Source organism: Podarcis tiliguerta, assembly GCF_965153285.1.
Source record: "Podarcis tiliguerta genome assembly, chromosome: 10".
Classification (NCBI taxonomy): domain Eukaryota; kingdom Metazoa; phylum Chordata; class Lepidosauria; order Squamata; family Lacertidae; genus Podarcis; species Podarcis tiliguerta.
In genome coordinates this window covers 26,619,589-26,644,427 of record NC_139543.1, presented here as the reverse complement: position 1 = coordinate 26,644,427, position 24,839 = coordinate 26,619,589, and the positions used below count along the sequence as shown (strand labels likewise).

At 40.6% G+C, this 24,839-nt stretch overlaps 1 protein-coding gene across 2 annotated transcripts in view; it reads right to left on the bottom strand.

The window, feature by feature from the left end:
* The window catches only part of ANO6 (anoctamin 6), a 68,960-nt gene that overhangs the window by 5,357 nt on the left and 38,764 nt on the right, over window positions 1-24,839 (bottom strand). For both annotated transcript variants that reach the window (XM_083399527.1, XM_083399528.1), the window contains exons 7-19: window positions 24,472-24,587; window positions 23,141-23,275; window positions 21,509-21,614; window positions 19,956-20,016; window positions 16,157-16,302; window positions 12,094-12,171; window positions 9,194-9,419; window positions 8,207-8,376; window positions 6,481-6,578; window positions 5,634-5,764; window positions 4,514-4,719; window positions 2,392-2,594; window positions 1,620-1,725 (exon numbers count right to left, since the gene is read on the bottom strand). In XM_083399527.1, the coding sequence (XP_083255653.1) occupies window positions 1,620-1,725; window positions 2,392-2,594; window positions 4,514-4,719; window positions 5,634-5,764; window positions 6,481-6,578; window positions 8,207-8,376; window positions 9,194-9,419; window positions 12,094-12,171; window positions 16,157-16,302; window positions 19,956-20,016; window positions 21,509-21,614; window positions 23,141-23,275; window positions 24,472-24,587 (1,782 nt within the window). The remainder of the gene's footprint in view (window positions 1-1,619; window positions 1,726-2,391; window positions 2,595-4,513; window positions 4,720-5,633; window positions 5,765-6,480; window positions 6,579-8,206; window positions 8,377-9,193; window positions 9,420-12,093; window positions 12,172-16,156; window positions 16,303-19,955; window positions 20,017-21,508; window positions 21,615-23,140; window positions 23,276-24,471; window positions 24,588-24,839) is intronic.

Genomic DNA, 24,839 nt, shown 5'->3' with positions numbered 1-24,839 from the left:
GAGGTCTCCCAACAATTCTCAGCACCCTTAACAAACTCCAGTTCCCAGGATTGTTTTGGGGGGGGGGGGAAGCCATTACTGTTCAAAATGATACAATAGCACTTTAAATTCATAGTGCAGATATGACCTATGTGCACTCAGATAACAGACGCATGAGGATCTGCACATTCACGTTCATTTCAAAGGATCGATCTAATCTGGAGATGCAAAGGAACAACCTCTAATGCACGGCAAAGGGAAATGTTTCTTTAAGGTTTCCTGCTGGTTGCTAAGAGAGTTTCTGAGAGCATGCCCAGGTGGCAATTTATTTCTCTCTCCGCTCCCTGCTAGGAAAGCGCCAGCCATGCAGCTGTTTATCTCTGCCATCCCAATGTGCTACCTACCATGGAGACCACAGAGCTAGGCACTGTTTGTGCAATATGGACAGAGAAGGACCCTCATTGGAGTCCTCCCTGGGGACAGACTCTGGGGGGACAGCAGCTTCCTAGCTGCCCGTTTACCCCCTTTGTGAAGAACCAGTGTTTCCCTGAGCTGAAAGTTTGAATGTATTTTATGTTTTGCACCATCACTGCCATCCTGCGCATTCAGTGCTGTGGGCCCAAGGCTGTGGGATTCCATCCCAACTGAGATTAGACAGGTCCCTCCCCTTGCAGACAGATGGGCGGGGTATAATTAATAAAATTATTACTATTATAAAATTATTATTGCTGAACTTCAGGTGCCTGAATCAGACTTTCTTGTTCCAGCCGGCACTTTGAGCTAGTCCAGTTTTGTGATAAACGTTTATTGCTTCGTTGTCCCATTTTCTGTGGATTGTTTTGATGTAAAAGGACACTGCTTAGAAGTGTGAATAATTAAGCAATACACAAACGTCTTAAAAAAAACAAATAGTTAACGAAGTGAAGGCGAAAATTGGGGTTTTTGTGCAATGGCTCTTTTTTTTCTTTTTCTTTTTTTGCAGGCTGTACTTTTAACTCCCAACTAGGGTGACAGGCAGAGATTTTAGTGGAGTTTAGTATCCTTACAGACAGAGTTTAAAAATAGCTACTAATAACATAATTTTTAAAACGCATTCACAAACTTTTTGCCTTTTTGTCCCCCCCCCCATCTCAGTCTCCAGAAAGGCAGTTCAAAAAACCACACACCCCGAAAACAGTATTCAAGATTTGCTCAGTATTTCTCCACCCTCCATCGAAGAGGAGAAAGGGAAGAGCTGGTAGCTTTTGTTTAGACTTGCTTTAGATGGAGGACATTCATGAGGATTTCATTTTGCACAATTTTCATATGTTTTTCTTCCGAAATGTATGCCATTGAGGCAGGCTGCACCAAAACTGGATGGCAAGTTTTGTTTCCATTGAGATTAGAAAAATCTGTTTGCTGATTCCGCCCCCTCTCAACTCCCCCACCCAAATTCATTGATTTTCATGAGGATTGCACCAGGAAAATTCTGAAAAACATGCCTGAGAAATTTTCACCCCATTGCATGGCTGGGATGGGCTTACGCAAGGTATACAAAGGGCACTGCTGCAACTTTAGGGTGAAGGAATGGAAGACAGATGCTGACATGGTTTTTAATACAAAATGATGAAGAAACTCCTTTTAGGAGGAAATATACTGACCTCCATGACAATGATGAATGAGAGCTTGGCTGCAATAACATGCCAGTAATAGATATTGTGTTCATATTGATGTTCGTGCCCAGGGGGGTATCGGAAATCCCGGTACCTAACAGTCAAAGACAATGAAGCAATCATTTCAGCAGACTCTGCAATATGGCACTCAGGCCAGAAGGGGGAGCAAAATCCATCCCAGTCTCCTGATAAGGTGACACACAAGTTAAGCAGAATGTAACTGTAGAATTGTAGAGTCAGAAGGGACCCTGAGGATCATCTAGTCCAACCCCCTGCAATGCAGGAATATGCAGCTGTCCCATAATGAGAACAAAATGCAGATAAATCACATCTACTGAAATGCATTATTTTGTTGACACTAAACAATCTTTTATTTTTTTATTTTCTCTTTTGACCAATGTTTACTATTACTTTAAAATGCCTAGAGGTAAAGTAGAAGTAAAGACACATGTGTATGAGAGAGAGAGAGAGTGTATATACAGTCAGACCTTGGAAGTTGAACAGAATCCGTTCTAGAAGTCTGTTTGACTTCCAAAATGTTCGGAAACCAAGGCGCCGCTTCCGACTGCCAATTGGAAGCCTCGGAAGCCACGTCAGACGTTCAGGTTCCAAAGCAGATTTGCAAACCGGAATGCTCACTTCTGGGTTTGTGGCACTCGGGAGCCAAATAGTTCAGCTCGCAAAGCATTACAGAACCAAGGTATGACTGTATATATCCATATATATATATATGCTATTTTAATTGAGAAAATAGACTTGCCTGCATGTTGTCTGGTTGGCAAACATGGGAAGAGAGGCTGGCTTGCTTTCGTTTCTGAAGTCTGACACAGCAAAGACGGAAAGTGTGTTGTTTATGTACCCCTTCATGGAGTAAGTGCTCTGACTTCCATAGGGAGGAACGGAAAATGACCAGTAATACACCAGGCGTGGAATCATATCGGACGTAAAAGCAATTATCATTGCCTGCATTTGAAAAGAGAGGGAAATGGGCAAGATTTAACTGCATCTAGGTAGAAGTTTATACAAAGAAAGAGAGAGTGTGTGTATCTGTATCTGTCTGGAAATGGGAAATATATTATTGTACAAAACAGAAGCGCAACACATCCAGATCTCTCCAGTTCCTGGCTGGCAAAAAATCTCAACTCCCTTCCTGTTTCCATTATGATTGTACCCACAACAGGCTATGTGCAATGGTCTGTGTCCCTGGTGAGAGGGTGGGATAAAACATAAGCAGCTTTTCCCTGACAGACGACCACACAATGCATGCAATAAACTGCGGATGTAATACCCTGGTGGCTTTGCAGAAATGATTATAAGAATCAGGTTTATGCATGCTAGTAGGGAACACCCTCTGAGTGATCACAATATTATACCTTTCTAATACTGCCCCCGCTTCCCACTTTTCCTATGTATAAGAACACGGAGTTATTGCGAAATGTTATTTGGAATTCAGTGTAACTCATTTGCTCTTTACGTTGCCTTTCTCTCTCCTTCCCCCCTCCAGTATTCTTCCCACATAAACTTTCACCTCTTTCAAATGATTTCCAGATGTGCAATAGCAGTGATGACATACACAGGAGAATATATTCTTCTGGATACTCTGTAAAAATAACCCCCCCCCCACCATTTGTAGGCTGGTTGTTTTTTTTTAAAGAGGATCACACTAAAAAAAATTCTGATTTCAATGTTCCAAGACGTGATCACTTTTCCTATTACCCCAGAACAAATGAAAACTGGGCTTATGCTTCGCAGCGGAATATAGCAATGTCAGCTCTGCTGCATGAACTCTTAAGTGCCAAGGTAGCTTTCTACAATATCCACTTAAAGTTCTGCCAGTTCTGCAGAGTAATCCATAAAGTGGAAAGAACTGGAACTTGCTGTAAAAGAATCATGGCATCAACTATTTTGGGGCTTTTTATTTTAGAAAGCCTCTGCTGCGGTTATGAGAGTCAGGCTTCCTGGGCCACTGTGCATTTCCAGTGGATATTGTTACTAAGGGTTGCATTCCGTGCTAGTTCTACTCGAGAGTAGACCCACTTGAAATTAATAGCAATGGCAAACTTTGATCCATTAATTTCAATTAGGCAGTTCTGAGTAAAACTTAGGTGGCAATGATTATTTGGCTGTTCTATGATCAAACCACCTGAATCCATTTGAAAACAATTGAACTTTTTAGATGAAGAAAACGTCGACTCAGGAGAAAAACCACCACACAAGATTTCTTTTTAAGTGACTTACTAGTTAGTGTTGCCAGAGGCATCTCAGAAGATGCATTCCCTCCCTGTGTAAAAGAGAAAGGGGAATGCCTCTAGCATGGTGACAGCTAGCAGTTACAGTAATTTTGGACACTAAACCTGGCACCAGCCAGTTTAACTGAGTGGAAACTCCTACCGCAGAGCCTTAGCAAAATTCATTGCAGTAGAGTTTGTTGACCCTGTCCTCAAAGGGAGAAAGAGAAAGCAAAGGGAATATGCTTATTTAATTTATAATATTTATATACCAGCTGTCATCGCACATTGTCTTGCAATGGGTCATAACAATTTAAAGTGCAATACAAAATAAGAACAAAATAGAATGCACATTAAAGTACAACCCAAGATGGTCAGCTTGTATACAAACAGATATCACAAAGACATCATGAGTCTTAATTGGTATCTCATAAAAAACAAACAAACCAAGCAACCAACCATTGGTACCACTGTCGCTGGACTTCTCATTCCTCAAGGAAATGGAGAACATCTAACATGTCAACAATTTCATACTGTTCGAAGGTGCGAATGTGGAGAACAGACATTACAACTGATTGAAGAACACTTCCGCATGGGAAATAACTGTTTGGCATTTCAGATCCCAAATTGTCACTACTTAAAGACTGTACTTACATTGGTCACCACAGCAAGAAGAGCTATTCCTTGCATGATGGGCTGCCATGCTCCTATGTCCTGAGCTTTCTGAGGAACTATGCGCCTGAACTGTGTGGTAATCTTCCAGGCGTCTATACGTATTTCCAGTAAATTGTTCATAAGTGCCAGAAGGGGAGCCAGTGGGAACGAGGCCACAAACAAAGTGACAAATCCAAACTGTATAACTGCCAATGAGAAATGTGACAAGCACTGGTGAAATATTAATTAGCATTGTGTGCGCTTTCAAAAGTCAGGCATGCCAAACTCAGTGGCTAAACAGAGCTATTCTAGATCACTTGAAAGAGCTGGGTTCTTGGATCAGAAAAATATGGGAAAGTTACCCAAAGTCTATGGGTGATATTCACCTAAGATTTACTCACACTAGATCCATTGAAACTAATGGACCCGTCTTAGTCATCTTCATTCATTCATTCTGAGTAAATTACCTTGAGTAATACTTAGTTGATTCCATTCATTATCTGCACTCTGTAGCCAGCAAGAAACCAATGCCATTGTAAAAAGGAATTTATAATGCCAATCAGGACATATACACACACACACCGTATTTTTCGCTCTATAAGACGCACCAGACCACAAGACGCACCTAGTTTTTGGAGGAGGAAAACAAGAAAAAAAAATATTCTGAATCTCAGAAGCCAGAACAGCAAGAGGGATCACTGCGCAGTGAAAGCAGCAATCCCTCTTGCTGTTCTGGCTTCTGGGATAGCTGTGCAGCCTGCATTCGCTCCATAAGATGCATACACATTTCCCCTTACTTTTTAGGAGGGAAAAAGTGAGTCTTATAGAGCAAAAAATACGGTATATATATATTTGCAAGAGAGCAACATTAAATAGTACAGTTAGAGAACAATCATGTGGTTGTTCACTCCGTAGTAAAGCCCCACTGTATCCAGAGGTGTTTACTCTCAGGTAAGTGCAACCCTAATGTCTTGTGTACAACCACAGTTAAATACTCTGTGTTCAGATTTTTTTTTTAAAGAAAAGAATAGCCCAGCCATCCAATCTAGCAAAATCCACCCATCCCGCTTTTATTTAATAGAATGTTAATTATTAAAGAGAATTATAGCAGCCAGCTTACCCATTTCAAGATACTCATAAAACAATCCAAGTTTGCCAATGGGTTGCAGGTGGTAGTCCTGTTCCCAGCGAGGGACAACTTTCTCAGACCGTGAAGCTGAACAAAACCTTCCAATCAGGTTCTTAAGCCACCTATGAATGGAGATCACCAGCTAGATTTATTCTTTATGGTAGAAATCATGCAATTTTTTGTCCAATATGGAATAGCTAAGTCTGCCTCTTTGCTTTGATAACAATGGGCTCAGTTTTGCCTTTTCTGGCAGATACAGCCAAGGTCAAGCTACATGTTACACTGGGAGATCCATCCATTAGTTCATCTGTATAGGCTCTGATGGATTTGGCCTGTTTGGATCCTCATTTTTCTACCTTAAAAAAATAATGGAGACAAAACAATAGAGAATAGGGATTCCATTCATGACCTCTTCATGGTCAAAAGCATATGTTGCTGTGTTTTCCATTGATGGAGACTAATGTTTCTGGACCTTGCTTTAATCCTCTGCCACTTGTTTCTTAAAATTTCCAACATGCCATAGTGACATAGTTTGAACCAGTCCTACGTTTCAGAAAGTAAAATAAGGCACAACTATCACACTGTTCATTAATATTTCCCAAATCTGTAGGATTGGATGAGGCTGTTTCTCACCTCCTATGGAGTCCTCATGAATTTCTGATCATTAAAACAGTTTTTTTAAAGAAAATCAGTTGCAGCTTTTTGTCTTTTAGGGGCTGCCTTCTGCTGTGAGCTCAAAGCAACCAAGAGGTTTAAATTCAGGTTCACTAAAAACAACCACCCTGTATTCAAATTCAGGTTTGGTTTTGACTCCTAGCTATCAACACTATTTACTTACGGAAGAAGCACTTCTTGTATATTATTCCAGATTGCTTTGCCTCCCATTATTATTGTCAGTTGTGTTGTAAGTTCAAGGAGACATCCACCTGGATCACACTAGGATTGGAAGAAGAAGGGGGAGGGTGGACATGAATTTTTCCAGCTCATTAGCTGCAGGGAACAAACTTTCAATTAATGAAAACTTATTAAAATATATTCTGTTACTTCAAGAAGACTAGCATAATGTTTTGTTTGGCATCATTCTATTCAGACAACTCTCCAGAAAAATGCACAAACCATCTAACATTGGTGATTATTACTAGAAAAATGTAACACCTTCATTTTTAATAAATTTGCTTCATTTATACCAGACTTTTTCTTCGAAAAGCAAAGAATAGCTTACATATGGCTCCTGTAGTCTTCAGCTCACAGAGTTTAGAGGTTAAACTTGTGTAATGTCTGCAGCAGAACTACATTTACCTTTAACCATAATCTGTGCCCTCCAAAATAATTGATTACCAGCATGGGGATAGCATATAGTTAATCTTGCAGTCAAGGACACTCGCTCAGAAGCCTACTTCCAGAACTCGCCCTGCTTTTAGGCAGTGAAGCAAGAAGTTGGAGGGTTCTGAGTGCCTTGCAGTTGCCTGCCTTGGGTCTAAAAGTTAGCTTGCTGTCCTCGGATATGGTGCAGGTTTGCGACCTATTGTCAGTGTTGAAAGAAGAATCACAGAGTGAAAGGCACCATATTGCCTTTGTCCTGGGCAGCAAGATGTCTTAGGCTGGCCCTATCTGCTTCTGTCAGTGCCCTGACCTGAATCAGGGCTCTTAACATTTCTCACACTTTAGTTATGTGGGGTAGTGGTGGGGAGAGTGGAGGAGCTGAAGCAGCCCCAAAGATTCTTTTTACAGGTGTGGAATAGTAACAGCGCCATATTGTCTATAGTGGTATTGCCATTTGCAGTGTTCACAGCCATTAAGGGAAGTAAACAAATCACCTGCTATTTCAAGCAACGTTGACCATTTTGTGAGGCCTCTCCATCATCATATTATCATCACCATCATGTTATTATTTCTACCCCACCCATCTGGCTGGGTTTCCCCAGCCACTCTGGGTGGCTTTCAACAGAACATTAAAAACAGAATAAAACTTCAAACATTAAAAACTTCCCTAAACCATTGTAGCTAAGTTATTTTTTGGGGGGAGGGGGATCAGTGGTGGCTGCAAGAAGCTACGGCACCTGAGCTTTGGTGGAATATGAGCTTGGAGGACTTCGGACTCAGCTCAATATGGCGGTAGCTGTGAAGCTGAGTTCTTCAGTTTACCATTGCGAGATCGCAATCCCACCAAACCTTAACACCATCACTGCTTCCCATGTATCTCTTGAAACTGATGAAGTGGCCAAGATTCAGGTCCAAACTAGATGTTACATGCATACATGTATAATATTACCACTATGGGCTTTTCAAAAGTCAAATTAAGCTTTTGAAGGGGGAACTGGGAAAAGCGCAGCAGCAGCAGTGTTCATCTTCTGTCTGTTTTCCTACCTTGAAGTTCATGAAAAACAGTTAGTCAGGAAAGGGTTAAGCATCTGCTTTCCCTTCTGCACAAAAATTCTTTAAAAATGATATTTGGCTAATGTTACTTCCATCTATGTGTAACATCTGGCTTGACCCTAAGACTTCTGGCTGAAAAAAAATTAAAATGAAGAGAGGAAAACCCACTGCAGGTAGTTCATTCATACCTCTTCATTTCTGTATTTCCCCAGCCAATAAACAGGGTCGCCAGGGTAACCTACAAATTTACCCTTAAAGAATGCAATGTAGAAACAGGAAGAATAATAGTTGACAAATTGGAACAAGAACATCTTCATGGTGAGGCTGTTTTCATAATCGGTCTGCGTCCTTGGTAGTTCTGTAGTTTAAGGGGTGAGGGAGAGAGAAATGGTTAACTCGAGAAGAGCTTTCGAGATATGTGTGTCGTAGACTTGAATACAATTTACATCTTTATAATTTAGATTATTTGGAGTTCTCTAATATACTGTAGCCATTATGTTAATTTCATGACAACGTGTTATAAAAAGGAGGGAAATATGTGCTCTTCCACACAAGAACAAGCAGCAATTCTCAATGCAAAAAGCCTCCAGCAGATTCAATACATAATGAACATAACATTTTGATGTGATGCAAATGAAAGAATATTAAAATGAAGCTACTTTAGATGCGCCAAAATAGGACAGCTCCTTTAATGTAAATGACCTGGATGGGAAGGAAACCAGCAGTGTTTGCTCTGTTTTCGCTATTTACTAAGGCATGAAGGGTTTCAAACAGTGATTCTTTCCCTTTTTATTTACAAGAAAATGACTACGCTATCTATAAACAATACCGAATGTAATTGAATGCATTATGCAGTGCTGATCCATTTTCATAAGGCTGGAATTATTACAGTAATCTTCCGTGCTTTGTCAGTTTCATAAATATACAGCTGTAAACAATTGATCTTTCATGCTGGCTATAGAAGGATTCCTTAGGCAAGGAGCTGAATGTCATTTCTTTGTTAACTGAGAAAGCCTGAACTTTAAAATCTTTAGAAGTCATTGCAAGCAATGGTGGGGAAAGTTCTCAAATACATGGCAGAGGCATCCTGTTTCGCTGAGTTACCCCTTAAGAACACAACGTTTTTCTCCATTTACTCTGAAAGGCTTTGTAGCTGGGGCAAGAGATCATCTTACCAAAGTCAGTAATCATGATTGCTACTTTCTCATAGATCATGTTCAGAATCATAATGATGATGAAGCTTATAATGGAAGCAGAAACTGAAGTTGCTGCTTGTGGAGTCAAGTACTTCTGGATGGCTTCGGTGCCATTGATATGCCTTGGGAGCGTCGCGGAAAACACCAGGAAAACAGACAGCCTGTAAACAATTATGCCAATAACCGAGGCGATAATGAGCAGGATCTGAAATCAAATAACAAAATAACTGCTATGTAGTAAGCATGATATATTTTATGTGCCACATATATACACATATATAGCATGCACACACACACACACAGATATCTAATTGATGAATTTATTATATAAACACAGTAACATATATAATTACAGAAAAAGTAAATGAAACTATAAATACAAATATATTAGATTTATACATTATTCAAAAGTGTGATTAAATGTATCAGTAAGTGTTTATGCAATCGTTAACATGCACTTTCCTTTATGCCACTGATTTATTGTATATAGCAATCAATATACTATTATTCTGATGCATATACCTACAATGCATTTCGTTCCTCTCATAATAAAACTTCCTGAACATAATTAAACTCCCAAATCGTAACTCATTTTTTAAGACATTAAATTTTCCCCAACAGTAAATATGGGTTTGCTGAATCTTAGGGCTGCCATACGATCAGATTTTCCTGGACAGTACCGGGATTTCCAAGCCAGAATTGATGTCTGGGGGGAATTTCTGGGGGGAAATTGTCCTGGATCTTAGGCAAGTCAATTGAAAATTTGTATTTTGATGGCTTTTCTCAGAAAAAAAGCTTGAGTCTTCCTAAAAAAAGCTCAGCAACTTGTTGTCTTGGATTTTACTTCTTGAAAGCTGGCAACATATGACCTATGAATCTTCTACTTCATTTCTGGTACAGAAAACATTTCCTACAACAGCATCCACAATATCTATTTGCTGTGGGAGAAAACACATAGGTGAGCACTGGGAACTGGAAATGGAGGGTGAAAGAAAAGTGGAGAAAGGGAGATAGACAGGAGCACAAGAATAGCATGCAGTGCAGCACACTGTAATAAATTTCACCCCTCCAGCCCTGAATATAATTTTAGCTCCCTCCTTTTGCCAGTTGCCTCTGCTCATTGCAATGTCCTTCCTTCTCGTAGCCCTGTGGTATGTTCCTTAAGAGGAAGATTACAGTAGCACTTCCATGGCAGTACCTACAGCCGTGCTAATGACAATCCTACCACTGGCGTTGGCTAGTGCACATTGGAACTATTTTTGAAACTCTTCTATGATGCCACACATTTCCCCCCATGGCCGGGTAGACTTCTTTTAGCTTCTCCTTTGAATTAAGGCTGGAATTGGGGCGGGGGAGCAAAGGACACCGAACTTTGCTCTCTTAATCAGATGAAACGGGTAGAAAAAGACCCATTATAGTGGTACCTCTGGTTACGTACCGTATTTTTCGCCCTATAGGACGCACTTTTTCCCCTCCAAAAATGAAGGGGAATTGTGTGTGCGTCCTATGGGGCGAATGCAGGCTTCGCGCACCTCTCCGCAAGCAGCGGGACCCAGCGCTGGGCTCCCACGGCTTGCAGAGAGCTGCCTGTTTGGGGGCTGGGGTCGGGGGAAGCTCAGGCTTCCTTCCCCCGCCCCAGCCCCGCGCCTGGGGAAAAATAATTTCCCCCCCTTTATTTCCCCCCCAAAAAACTAGGTGCGCCTTATGGGACGGTGCATCCTATAGGGCGAAAAATACGGTACTTAATTTGTTCCGGAGGTCTATTCTTTACCTGAAACTGTTCTTAACCTGAAGCACCACTTTAGCTAAGGGGGCCTCCTGCTGCCACCGTGCCGCCAGAGCACGATTTCTGTTCTCATCCTGAAGCAAAGTTCTTAACCCGAGGTACTATTTCTGGGTTAGTGGAGTCTGTAACCTGAAGCGTATGTAACTTGAAGGGTATGTAACCCGAGGTACCACTGTAATCTGTAACACACTATTGAACCAGATGCCTGGAACAACACGTCTGAAAAAAGTGGCAGGAAAGGTAACGAGGTTTGGACTGACCACCACTTCATGGCAAAAAAAGTTATGTTTTCTACCAAGTGCCAGGCCAGCCGTTGTCTATCTCAGCTCCCTGGAACATGAGTCCTATTATAGAAGCTGCTGGTATCATGTTCTGCTGTGCACATACGTATCATTTTTAGATGCTTTAAAACGTACCTTGAACTATAACCTGTGAAGGAAATGAGCCAAAGTATCCAAGAACTCAAGCTGCTGCACAAGAGGTAAGAAGGGGGTTCAGAAGAGATGGGGGATCGAGATGGGAGTAAGGAGACAGAAATCCAGAAATGGAGCCATCAGGAGAGAAGTCCAGCTAGGCAAAGACACCTGAAATTCAATGCAGGATAGCATAAAAAGAGGGGAAATGGGACAAGGTAAGGGATCAAGCCTGGCATAAGGAAGAAAGATGCTTTCTTGGAGGTGAGGGAGAACAAAGTGAGGAATCCTTGCCATTGTGAGATCCAGTTTAAAGGCACAGTTGCTCGCATGGCTCAATTCTCGCAGTGCCTTGCACTGTCTCCTTTGAAAGGAGAGCTGTTTTTCAAAGTGTTCTTAAGACAAAAATAACCCATGAAAAGCTCTAAAATGTCAGGCCGGAACTTTCTCAAATATTAGATTTCCATGTGCAGAAATGTATTAATGTAGCAAGTTGTGTTTTGTTCTGTTTTTAAGAAAAGGAAAGTCCTGTGCAATTCTGAAGAAGTACAGCCATGAGAAATGAGTCCACCACAAGAACAGCTGTCCTTCAGGAAGGGGCCATAACCATTTAAGCTTTACAGAATCTATCATGCTGACGAAGCTAAATAAATGACAAACAGCAGTTGTGGAAAATTTACCCAGAATAAGACAGCACTCGTGCAGAAGGTCATCCTCACGCACTTTCCACAAGCTGTGTAGGGGATATGCTCTTCTTGCTGTGAAGAAAGGGGATCGAGAAAGAATTCCCTTTGTTAATATGCATATTTCTTTTTCACGTAGCCCAGTGTTTCAGGAAAACAGTTCGTTTGTGTTTTTTATGTTTCCAGATTAAAATACTTTGCTTCACATATCGTCCTCAACCTGTCTGAGCATTGCTGAATCTAGTTTTGAGAGGCTTTAGCAAATTATCATGACAAAATTACATACTCCCCCAAAAACATGGGCTCCCCCCAAAAAACTATGCAACTAGTTCCATGCATCTAAAGGAGCTGTGGGTTTTTCAGAACAACAGCTCTCCCAATGTCATTTAGGAAAAGGCTTTCGGAATTGTAAGGAATTTCAGAAGCAGTGCACGATATCCCTCAACACTGGCCCTGCTGTTAGACAGAGAGAGGTTGCTACCTCAGGCGACAGGTTTTGGGTGTCATGGAAGGGCAGCAAATGGTTAACTTATTTAATTTATGATCACTCTATCTTCTCTCTGAAGGTGAAAATAAGCCAACCAGCACTGGGTACTTGGCACCATGACATTTGTGTCAGTGTGTGGGTGATGGCAGTGGTGGGACCATTTGCTGTTTTGCCTCAGGCGGCAAAAATGTCTTGGGCTAGCCCTAGATATACGTTGGGGATATGCTCTTCAAAGGAGAAAAGGTTCCAAAGCCCTTGCCCATGCCTAAAGTAATTCTGTGGATCATTTCCAAATGTATGAAAAACATATTGTGAAAAACAGATTGACTTCTTTGAATTGCTGTCATGTGACACTGCCCTCTCAGTGTCTGGTTCTACCTCTCCTGCACTTTAATGATCACAAATATTTTCTGCTTTATCCATGGACAATGATTTGTTCCAAGGCAGACATGCCTCTTCGCCTTCCCTGGCATCAGTTTAAAAGTTGCTCTGCTACCTTTTTGATTTTAAGTAAAAGTAAAAAGCAAAATGTGCTTTTAAGTTTCTGTCAAAGGAAAAGCTTACAATTTGAAAGGATTATAGAAAATTCCCTTTGCTGAAAGCAGAGAGACAGCACTGAGATTTGCTTGAAATAATGCTCAAAAAAATGCAGTTTCAAAAATCTCACTACTAACATTAGCTATTGTTTAACACAAGATGCAAGCAGTTTAGACCCATTCAGGTCAATAATCAACTGACTTAAAAGTAGAAGTAAATTATACTTGCTGTGCAATAACAAATAGGTATCTGATCACCATAACATAACCTGAAAGCAGTTTTCCCCTAGGTGAGAGTGGTAGGTGATATGCTTTATGATGCTATTACAAAAACATTAAAGAATTGGCAACAAAGCACAAAACAGTGAGAAAAACAAGTTCATTGCTTTTCAGCACCAAAAATGGAGAACAAAAGATTTTTCTTCAAAGGGCTGAAGATAGATTTCAATACTGGAGGATAATAATGTTAGAATAAAAATATTGTAGGAAAAATGCCACATATTCATAAATGCTAATCTGGAATTCTTCATGTTTGGGAAAATGATATTAGGTGCAAATTAGCTGGCATGCCTTCATGAGTATCAATATTCTTGCTATATTGGACTACAGAATGAAAGAGATAAAGCTCAGGTGAGATATTTATTTAGGTCAATTTAGCAAATTGAATTTAATGCATAGGTGTATAAACATCAGTACCAGCCATGTGTCACAAAAACTCTTAATACCTAAACTATATTCGGTCTTCATAAAATTAAAATTAAAATAGTTTCTTGCCATTCCTCAGCCAAATATATATCGTTAAGTTTGCCATTTTAGCCACCTTCCAATTTTTGGCTGACCATTCTTTCAGAGTAAGGACAAAGTCATCACACCATTTCTTGGTAATGAAACTATTTGCGACTGTTTACAACAAATTCCAGACTCTTTCAGACAACTCAAAGTACTTCAGCTGTTGTTTTTGTTTAACCAGTAAAGCCCTGAGTATCTCAGAGTGCTTCTCTCTCCCATACAACTTGCATAGTGTTTCAAGTTCTGCCAATAAGTTCTGCTCTGGAGTTTTTCCTTGAGAAGATAAGGATTCCAGGCATCAGGAATTCTGTCCCCTGGAAAGTTCCAGCAGTAGTTTCTGCTCAGAACCAGGCAGTGGGAGGTTGTTCCACTAGAGCTAATGTGGCATAGCCCTACCAAGGACAATGGCAAGTGATTACAAAAAAAATGAAATGAAATCAAAACCACATACTGTTTCACACACATTTAATCCTTCCATTTGAATTCAAGAGAGGCTCTGCAGACATTTCTGTCAATCTACCATTCTCTAGCCAATCAGATCTCTGAACCACTCATCCAGTCCTTATCCAAAAGTATAGCTCAAAGCAAAGAGGTCCCTCTCAGGTATCTCTGAGCAGAAAAGCCATGTGAACGTTGAATATTGCTGGTGAAAGCATTGTTATTCAAAATTAGTTGGAGGTTTCTTACTTTTAAATATATATATATAGAGAGAGAGAGAGCGCGCTAGCTTTATACTGTAAAAATTGGATTTATTTTCATGTGTATGTTTGGTTTTTTTGGAAACCACCTGTGAACACTAAAAAAAATAAAAATAAAAATAAAAGCTGGTGCATCAATATTACAATAAATAAATAAACTTCTGTTCACATGGCACCCATTGCAGTCATAGAGCGATTTTCTTTTTCATCATATAGCTTTAGATTTGTGTTGTAGTATATTATGCAAGCACCTGCCTCATACTCAACATCATATTAAATAGTTCCCCTGCTTTAGAAAATATAAATCAACTCATTTCAGATGGAGGTTATGGGAAGGCATTGTAAACTATCCCCCTTTACTCCATAATCCTCCACGTAAATTACAATCTGCTATGAAATATATCCTTTGAGTCCTAGTTATGGCTGATGACATGAGCCTTATTTATTGACGGCGAGACTTGCCCTCAGAACAGCCTCCTTTCCAGGATGAAATAAAGTTCTAATATGAGAACTTTACTAGGTCATTAGAATAAGTTTGGGTCTTTCCCCCCAGAGCCGAACTATGAATTTAAAATGTGCAGTACTCAGGCAGTGACAAACTTATTATATAATTGAATACGTAATTGAAATATAACAGAACGAGGGCCAGAGCTCAGTAGTGGAGCATATCCTTTCAATGTGTGAGGCTCTTGGGATGAATTCCCAGGCTAGGAAAACTCCTGTCTGAAATCCAGGAGAGCAGCTGCCAGTCTGTGTGAACAGATGGGTTAGCGGTCTGCTTTAAAGCTCGTCCACTCTTCCACACTAGAATGCATGGGTCCGAATGGTTTTCTGCTTGATCCATGCTTTCTTAGGCACGGGTCTGAACAGCTTTCCATTTGCTTTCCCTCTCTGTGCAGCGCCTCTCCAGCAAAGGGCGGCTATCCCTGAAGCCAGGAGAGCAAGAGGAATCGGTGTGCACCAATCCCTATTGCTCTCCTGGCTTCAGCGAAAGCTGCGCAGCCTGCATTCGCTCCATAAGACGCACAGACATTTCCCCTTACTTTTTAGGAGGGGAAAAGTGCGTCCTATAGAGCGAAAAATATGGTAAGTTATACTCAGAGAAGAACCACTGAAATCAAGCAGCCTATGTTAGTCATGTTTGTTCATTTATGCCAAGAATTACTAACAGTGAATACAACCCCAGGTTTCCTGAAGACGCTTTTCCAAACCTTTCCGCCCAAAATTCCTGAGGTTGGAGTTTTATCTATGTAATATTTTATTTTATATATTATTTGCTTAAGGTATCAATACCAAGGCAGGGTACAGCATAAAAAATGCAAGTTAAAACTACCAGTAATTAACAACAACATTCTTAAAAATACCAGCAAACAAGGGCATAGTAATGCCAAGTTGTGATTCTTTGTCCGTATTACATTATATTCAGCTTAGCTGATATACATGTCTACAAATAGATCTGGCTCCTGACAAAAACACTGGACTTGATAGAATCCAAAGAACTTTTCTTATAATATGTCCAAGCACATTAAAAAAAAACAACCCATCCAGACCTGTGTTATTTCGTTCACTACGACGCGATGGCATCTCGCTTCATATTCGGGACGTACTTGTTCTTCTTGCTCCAAGAACTCAACAGTGTCCCATTCGTATTCCAGCTCAGCCTGCCGTCTTTTCCAAAACTCCAGAAACAAAGTAACTGATGAAAGAAGGATTAAGCAAGGATAATTTTAGCTGCTGAGGATTACGAATCCAAGGTTTATTAGTTTTCTTTGTCAATCTGTTAAGAAATGGAGTCAAATCTTGCCAGTTGATGGAATGGCAACCAGGTGTTTATAAGGAAAACAGTGGAAACTATTTTTTATTGTTGTTTTTACTTAAATTGTCTTCTTTTTGTGTTGCATCATTATTTCTATACGAGCAGAAAGAACTCACAGCAGCCAGTGTGGCCAATGGTCAGAAATTATGTGAGCTGTACTGTCATACCTCATGTTACATTGGCTTCATGTTACGTTTTTTCAGAATGCGTCCCGCGGCGACCCGGCAGTACCGGAAAGGGTTACTTCTGGGTTTCACCATTCGCACATGCTCATAAGTGCCAAATCACACCGCGCACCTGCGCAGATACGGCGCTTCAGGTTGCGGGCTTTTCAGGTTGCAAACGGGCATCCGGAATGGATCCCATTCACAACCAGAGGTATCACTGTACTTCAATAACATCTGGAAGACCACAGGTTCCCCACTCCTGACCTAAAACATACTCAACTCTCCTTTACAGATACACATTGCAGGGGAAGGATACCACAGTTTTTCAGGGACCCTTCTCTGCTGTTACTGTTCTTTTCATTAAGAAAAGGTAAAGGGACCCCTGATCATTAGGTCCAGTCGTGGACGACTCTGGGGTTGCGGTGCTCATCACGCTTTATTGGCTGAGGGAGCCGGCATACAGCTTCCGGGTCATGTGGCTAGCATGACTAAGCCGCTTCTGGCAAACCAGAGCAGCGCATGGAAACGCCGTTTACCTTCCTGCTGGAGCAGTACCTATTTATCTACTTGCACTTTGACGTGCTTTCGAACTGCTAGGTTGGCAGGAGCAGGGACCGAGCAACGGGAGCTCACCCCATCATGGGGATTTGAACCGCTGACCTTCTGATTGGCAAGCCCTAGGCTCTGTGGTTTAACCCACAGCACCACTCGTGTCCCCTGATAAATTTCAATGTGCTGGCTTTGGTGTATAAAGCCCTATACAGTTTGGGACCAGGATATCCAAAAGATTGTCTCACACCTTATATACCCAAATGATCAAAGTACTGTGCAGATGAGGGCCTTTGCCAGAAGCCATATTACCAGGAGGTCTTTTCTGCACAACGTAGGAATTGGGCCTACATTGATTACAATGGAGAAAAGAGGAATGCTTCACTAATGTTGCAAAAACTGTGCCTTTTGAGCACATATGGAAGCTGAAGGACATAAGGAGAGCTGAGCTCCTCTGGACTGGACCAAAGGCCCAGCCAGTCCAGCCCTACATCCTCACAGTGGCTAATTGGATGCCTATAGAAAGCTCCAAAGCAGGCGGGACATGAATGCAACAGCAGCATGTGTCACATACAACAAACAATGCAACTCAATAACAGTGCTGGATGATGTGCTTTCTTCTAGCTACACGTTGCCTCAATACACTATTTTTGTAATCCACAGCTCTTATTAGAAACTTGAGGATCTCTGTTTTATTTAGGAAAGCTGTGGGTAATGCGCTCTCTCTCTCTCTCTCCTGATGCAATGCTAAAACAACCATGGTGGTTTTTTTTTATTAAAGATTTCTTAGTTTGCAAAAATATGTGCATTGTCTCTTTTTCTAAGTTGTGTTTTCTACAGATCAGTTTCATTTGTGGTGAGACATTAGTGTTGCATGCAGTATTAAAAGGTAAAGGTAAAGGTACCCCTGCCCGTACGGGCCAGTCTTGACAGACTCTAGGGTTGTGCATCCACCTCACTTAAGAGGCCGAGGGCCAGCGCTGTCCGGAGACACTTCCGGGTCACGTGGCCAGCGTGACAAAGCTGCATCTGGCGAGCCAGCGCAGCACACGGAAACGCCGTTTACCTTCCCGCCAGTAAGCGGTCCCTATTTATCTACTTGCACCCGAGGGTGCTTTCGAACTGCTAGGTTGGCAGGCGCTGGGACCGAACGCCGGGAGTGCACCCCGCCGCGGGGATTCGAACCACCGACCTTTTGATCGGCAAGCCCTAGGCGCTGAGGCTTTTACCCACAGTGCCACCCGTGTTTTCACAGATTTTCACATGGCAGACCATCTCTTCTGCCATGGAAATGGAAGCCCCACATAGACATGCAGTATTAGGTGGGAAGAAAAGAGATGGAGGTGGAGGTGGTAATGCTCCTCTTCTTCTACTTAGTGTATGTGTGGGGTTTTAACTCAGCCATGGTTAAGACAAGAACAAGGACCTGGGACTTACCCCCACCTGTCTTTGGTATACATTGCCCCTGCTCACCTTAACCATGATTGGTGCCTACCCAAAGTAGAGTTTTCAGTTAACAAGGATCTGAATCTTGCAGAAGCTATGCTGTTATGACACCGCTGTGGGAAGTGTGCATGTTAATATAATGCACTAAAATAATGTGTTGCATCATTGGAAATCTCTGTATTAAATTATAATAGCACCAGAAAGCCATTTCGCATGGTGAAGCAGTTGGCTGTTGGGTGACATGACCCATGGGTACTTCAGTAAGTTGTTCTTCCATTACTGTAATTATTATTGTTAATAAATATTTAAGAATTGTGCATTGCTGGCAAGTCTTTTATAGTCAATTTAAATATTGTAGAAAATAGGTACTTTTGGTCCATTTTAATGTTAAGTGTCGGAGGACTAAGTTGCAACATACTTAACATTGAAAGCCTGTTGTTGTCAATTTGTAATATTTGCCTAAAATGTTACAGCGGCACCTTTCTGTATATTCACCTTTACAGAGTGCTAATGGTGGCCTAAATGTTACTTGACATACTGTGCAATTAGATTTCAACATAGCACTAATTTTACTGTAATCACCAGCAAGCAAGCATGGTGATTAAACAGGGCGGATTAATGCTAGTTATTGTGGCCTTGTAAATAGCATCTATTCAGTGAAACAAGATGCTTTCTGGGTAAAAAACAACAACCCAAAACTTTAACATGACCATTTAATACGTTAGTTGCTAACAACTGTTGTGTGTATAGAGTCAGAATAGAATAAAATAGTTGTAAGGGATCATCTAGTCCAACCCCCTACACTGCGGGACTCTTTTACCCAACATGGGGCGCAAACCCATGACCCTAAAATTAGGAATCTCATGCTCTACCAACTGAGCTATCCAGGTGCACAGTAGTATATGAACTAATAAAATGAGGAAAGAAGCAAATGTTTTCTCACCCACACAAGTGCCTCTTTCCGGATATAATAGTTTATCACATGCAGGGTTCTTTTTAAAGGGGGAGCACACACAAAAATGAAACCCTTACCTGCAGTCTGAAATGGGACCCTCCAGAAGTCTACCCACAGCAACAAAGCCATACTGTGGTACCTCGGGTTACAGACACTTCAGGTTACAGACTCCGCTAACCCAGAAATAGTACCTCGGGCTAAGAACTTTGCTTCAGGATGAAAACAGAAATCGCGGGAGGCCCCATTAGTTAAAGTGGTGCTTCAGGTTAAGAAAAGTTTCAGGTTAAGAACGGACCTCTGGAACGAATTAAGTTCTTAACCCGAGCTACCACTGTATTTTGGCTTTGGTTTGGATTTAACTCCCCCCCAGCCCCCCCAACCTCCTGCCTCAAATAATGTATTTGAAATTAGCTTACCCCATACTCCCATAAATACTGCAAACACAAGTGTTCCGAAGCTATCGAAGATACACAGCTTCTGGAAAGCATTCAGAAAAATACGGGTTAGCATACAATTTTGCATTGTTTTTTGGCATAGCTAAAGAACATAGGCTGTCACACAGCACCTAATTTCATAAGAGGGGCTACCTATGCATGGAAACAGATTTTCACATGGCAGACCATCTCTTCTGCCGTGGAAATGGAAGCCCCACATAGACATTTGGCATTCCTGCAGTCTGCATACAATGCCACAAGAAAAGCATTCCTTATCATTTATGGGGAAGGGCTGAACTCAGACACCTCCTTGCAGCTTTCTTGCCCCACAGCTAATCAGCTGAAGACATTGACCATCTGCTTGCTAGAGGGGAGGAAGCATTTGCCAACTGGAAGCAATGGCCATGGCACACAGCTTGCTACTGTTTGAGAAGTTGCCTTGATAACAGCCTGCATTTTATAGTTAAATAAAGTTTCCTTTTTTCAGTGTTCTGCCAAGTTTTAGAAAGCAGAACTGTAATGCCAATCTAGTCCCACATTATGGAAAATGGCAAAATATGTGATACATAAGGTGTTTTTTTTGTTTTGTTTTTAAAGGCAAATCATTTTATAACGCCTACTTATCCTGAAAAGAGAGGCAAAATATGTTTCAGTGTTGGGAATATTAAAGGCATACATAAAAACCTGAGCAAACTGAAAACAAATGAAATGTCAAAAATTATATATTCCCAGTGTGATGGCAGCAACCATCAGATGATAATATGGTTGTGTAAAACTAATATCACAGATTAGCAGCTGCAGCTGTTGCATTCTTATCATCATATAAACAAAAGATCTACCAGTGGAAGGTAAACTATAATGTGATAAGCTTATCACATGAAAAGCATGCTAAGTCTAGGTCTATTAAAACACACACACACACACTTAAAATGATTTCATATCTTTGCTCTGTTTATTCAATTTATTTCACTCTCATCTCTATCATATCCCTTATATTACTCTTCTAAAGTGAGGTTTGGGTCACTCTATTTATGAAGGAGAAGAAAACAGTTTGTGGCCAGGTCTGCCTTGCCATAAGAAGCACCAGACTATCACTCTTCCTCCTTCAAACACAGATGCGCAGGACAAACCACATGTAGACAGGAGCAATTCAAGTTAATGGACTATCCATTTTCCTAAGGATACTTCATAAAGCCAAAACTCATTTACCTGAGCAAACAGATGGGATACTGAAAGACAGTATAGGAACTTGCCTTCAAGTTTCACATCCCAGTCAAATAAAAATAGACACATTTATCTAAGGAGCTTTTTCCTGAGGTTGTCTTTTAACTTAACCTTCGCACAAGTTCAATGATTGTAATCAGTAAGTTGCGTTTCCCCCTTTTCATTAGTGGTCTCGTATTATTATGTAGTATCCATCCTCTTTTCTTTTCTTTTTTCTTTTGCATGTATTTCTAACTTGGCTTCAAAATAAAATTTCATGCCCCAGAAAACAATGTATTTCCATATTCCGCAAGAGTAAATGTTGTTCTTACCTTGGACGATTCACAGGTGATTGTGAGGTTCCAGTATGTACATTCTTGATCACATTGGGGGCACATGATGATTTTACCTCCTATGTTCGGGTCACAGACTTCTTGGCTAAAATTGAAAGGATCCATCTGAGATGTTGAGTAATTCAATGAACAAATTGCTTAATTCACTGCTTTCATAGTTCTCCCTGCATGCTATATTCCCTCAAGTTTCCACTTTGCAGTTACTTCAATAAGGCCAAAGTAAACTTTACATACATTAGTGCTTTTTACCATAGTGACCCATTTGTACAGAAAAAAACAAGTTATGGAGAAGCGATAACTTCTCCATAACTCCATTCTCCAGGAAAATGATTGAGTGGAGGAACTGCTTAATCTTCTCCCATCTTCTGTTTCTCTTTCCAAAATGCCACCCCTCCATGTGACTTCTTGCAACTGAGTTCCAAACACATCTTCCGTATGTAGACTGCAGTAACTTATCTTTCATTGTTCTTCGGCTACAATCCTAAAACCCCTTGTGTAGCATGGCTCTGTTGATTTCCGCCTTTATTTTCCCCCATCATTATTTTGTGTTTTATTTTATTATCATTAGCATCACGATTTTTAAAATTCATAAATCAAACTAATATTTATACGGGTTTGTGAGTTTCAACAGCAGATTTTTTCCAACTGATTTCAGCTGAGAGTTGTATAAAAAGAACTGCTGAGATTTCCCTCTAAGCCTATGGTATGTCCAGAAGAGAGGATCGTTAAAGATTTGCAAAATATATTACTCTAGAGAACTATGAAACAAAGGAATAAGAGCAGAGGCAAAAAAGAAGTTTGGGAAATTGGTCATAGATGATAGGAGATTTGTGGGGCAATACAGCACCACACACTGAGGATTAGCTGGCGTTAGCATACTTTAACCTTTTCACATTGAATGCATACCCTTCAACATTTCTCTGATGACAGATGTCCCATTCCATAATGATAATTTTACTATTTATACCCCACACAACTTACTGGATTTCCCCAGCCACACTGGGCAGCTTTCAACATATATAAAAACAAAATAAAACATTAAACATTTTTTTTAAAAAAACTTCCCTATGCAGGATTGCCTTCAGACAGCTCAGGGGTTCAGATAATGCCATACCCTCCAACATTTAACCAATGAAAATAGGGACATCCTAGGGGAAAATGGGACATTCTGGGATCAAATCAGAAACCAGGACGGCTTCTCTAAATCAGGGATGTCCCTGGAAAATAGGGACACTTGGAAAGTCTGTGAACGTGGTTCCTCAGTAGCAAAAGAGGTGGCAACTTTTTCTAATCTTTCAAAATATGTTTGAACACTTAAACAATAACTTGACCATTCACATGTTATTATAAAACAACAAACAGTGCAATCCTATACATGCATGGTCATAATTTAAGCTGCGGCCTCAACCCCACTGACTCAAAAAGAATCCTCATTGAATTCTGAGTCGATATGTTTGAGATTGCACTGAAAATCTACTGAGTTCTGCTGAACTCTGGAACAGCAAATTATTTTTTGGGAATGGTCCACTTAATGACATTTGGATCTTTATGCTAGATCATATGCATGCTGGATCATATCCAATGTGAACGACATGAACTGGTGCAGGTTACCTCCAAGTGCAGTTGTCCTTCATGAAATAGCCATATAAAAAGCACCCGAGTCCAACAACTGCTGCCAGGAGTAACATCTGAGTATAGAATCCTAGCCAGGCAAAATAGATTCCAATTTTCTCCCCATAATATTTCCTGCAGATAAAAACACATATTTAGAAACTATGAACGAATATACATTTCCTCTCAATCCAATAATTAGGGGAAGCGAGAAACTCCTTATATTTAATGCTGACACACATGGATCATTGTGTACTGCCATCAGTTTTGTGCTTCTAGATTCCTTAAAGCAGGCTTCCTCAACCTCGGCCCTCCAGATGTTTTGAGACTACAATTCCCAGCATCCCTGACCACTGGTCCTGCTAGCTAGGGATCATGGGAGTTGTAGGTCAAAAACATCTGAAGGGACGAGGTTGAGGAAGCCTGCCTTAAAGGAATTGAACCTTGAGGCCTCATTTTCTGTGTTTATGAATGATCTCCAAGAGCATTCAGAAGCAGCGTTGCCATCATTATTATTTTTTTGCCCTATCAAGTTTAACAAGACACTTCCTGGCACAGAGGTACAGAAAGAGAAAATACTTTTTGTCTTTTAAATTTCTGCTTGTCACACAGCTGTTAAGAAACCTTGGGAACCTTGTCCCAAAGGAACTCTATCAGAGCACCACAATAACAATTTCACTTGTGTTAAAATTTGTATAATATTCACAGTTGGATTCTCTACTAATGTGAAATCTCCTTATTTTGGAATTTTGCTAAAGCTCAGGCCTGGTAATTTTTGGTTTAGGGCTAAGTTTTTATAGCTTTTGCTTAACATTTTTTGGGGGGGAGGGGGTTTAACATATTTATTTCATTTTTTAAGAAACCTAGTTTCAAAGATTTCCATTTATGCTACAGTGTTAGGGATAAGGTCAATTATAAATATCAACAAACAAATAATTCAGTTGCATGAAAACTGCAATCCTATGCACACTTAGACAATGACTTGGGAGTAAGTCCCACTGAATGAGAAGGGGTATACACTGGATAGACATGCATAGAATTGTGCTGCAAATTACATAGCTTTGAGATAACTTCCAAATGGGACCTTGGTTTTCTTATTCATTACACAAATATATTTAGGCATCTCGAACATTCTCACAAATATGTAACCAGTAGATGATTATACAAAATAAAACTGTCTCCAAGGAACATCAAGAGAAACAAATTAAGGTGACTTGACTAAGCTACCTGCACTCTGCATGTTTTCTCTACAAATAATGATTATACATGGAGCAGGGAGGGATCACATTAGAAAAGGACTTTCAGCCTCTCTCATGCTTGTCCATACCTACCTGACAAGATCTAAGGGCTGTAACTTGAAAATATTTCGAGGATGAGCCCATTCTCTGTACAGCAGGTACCGTTCATTTGGACAGTTGGGATCCTGTGACTTGTAGTTGAATCTTGACTGTGAAACAGAGTATTGAGTGGATAATTAAAGAATTCCCACCTCCTTGAAGGCACAGTTCATGTCATGCCTTTTTAATGTTAGCTGTTCTTCAGGAATGGCTTCTCTTGTAGCGTTTGCAGTGCCTACCAGGAAATGCCTGAGGGTCAAATTACACCATTTTTCATTTAGAGGAAACTACGATCTGATGTTTTATCATCATCATTATTTTTGCAATGCTGCTGCTGTAACGTGCTGCAGCCGTCATAAATG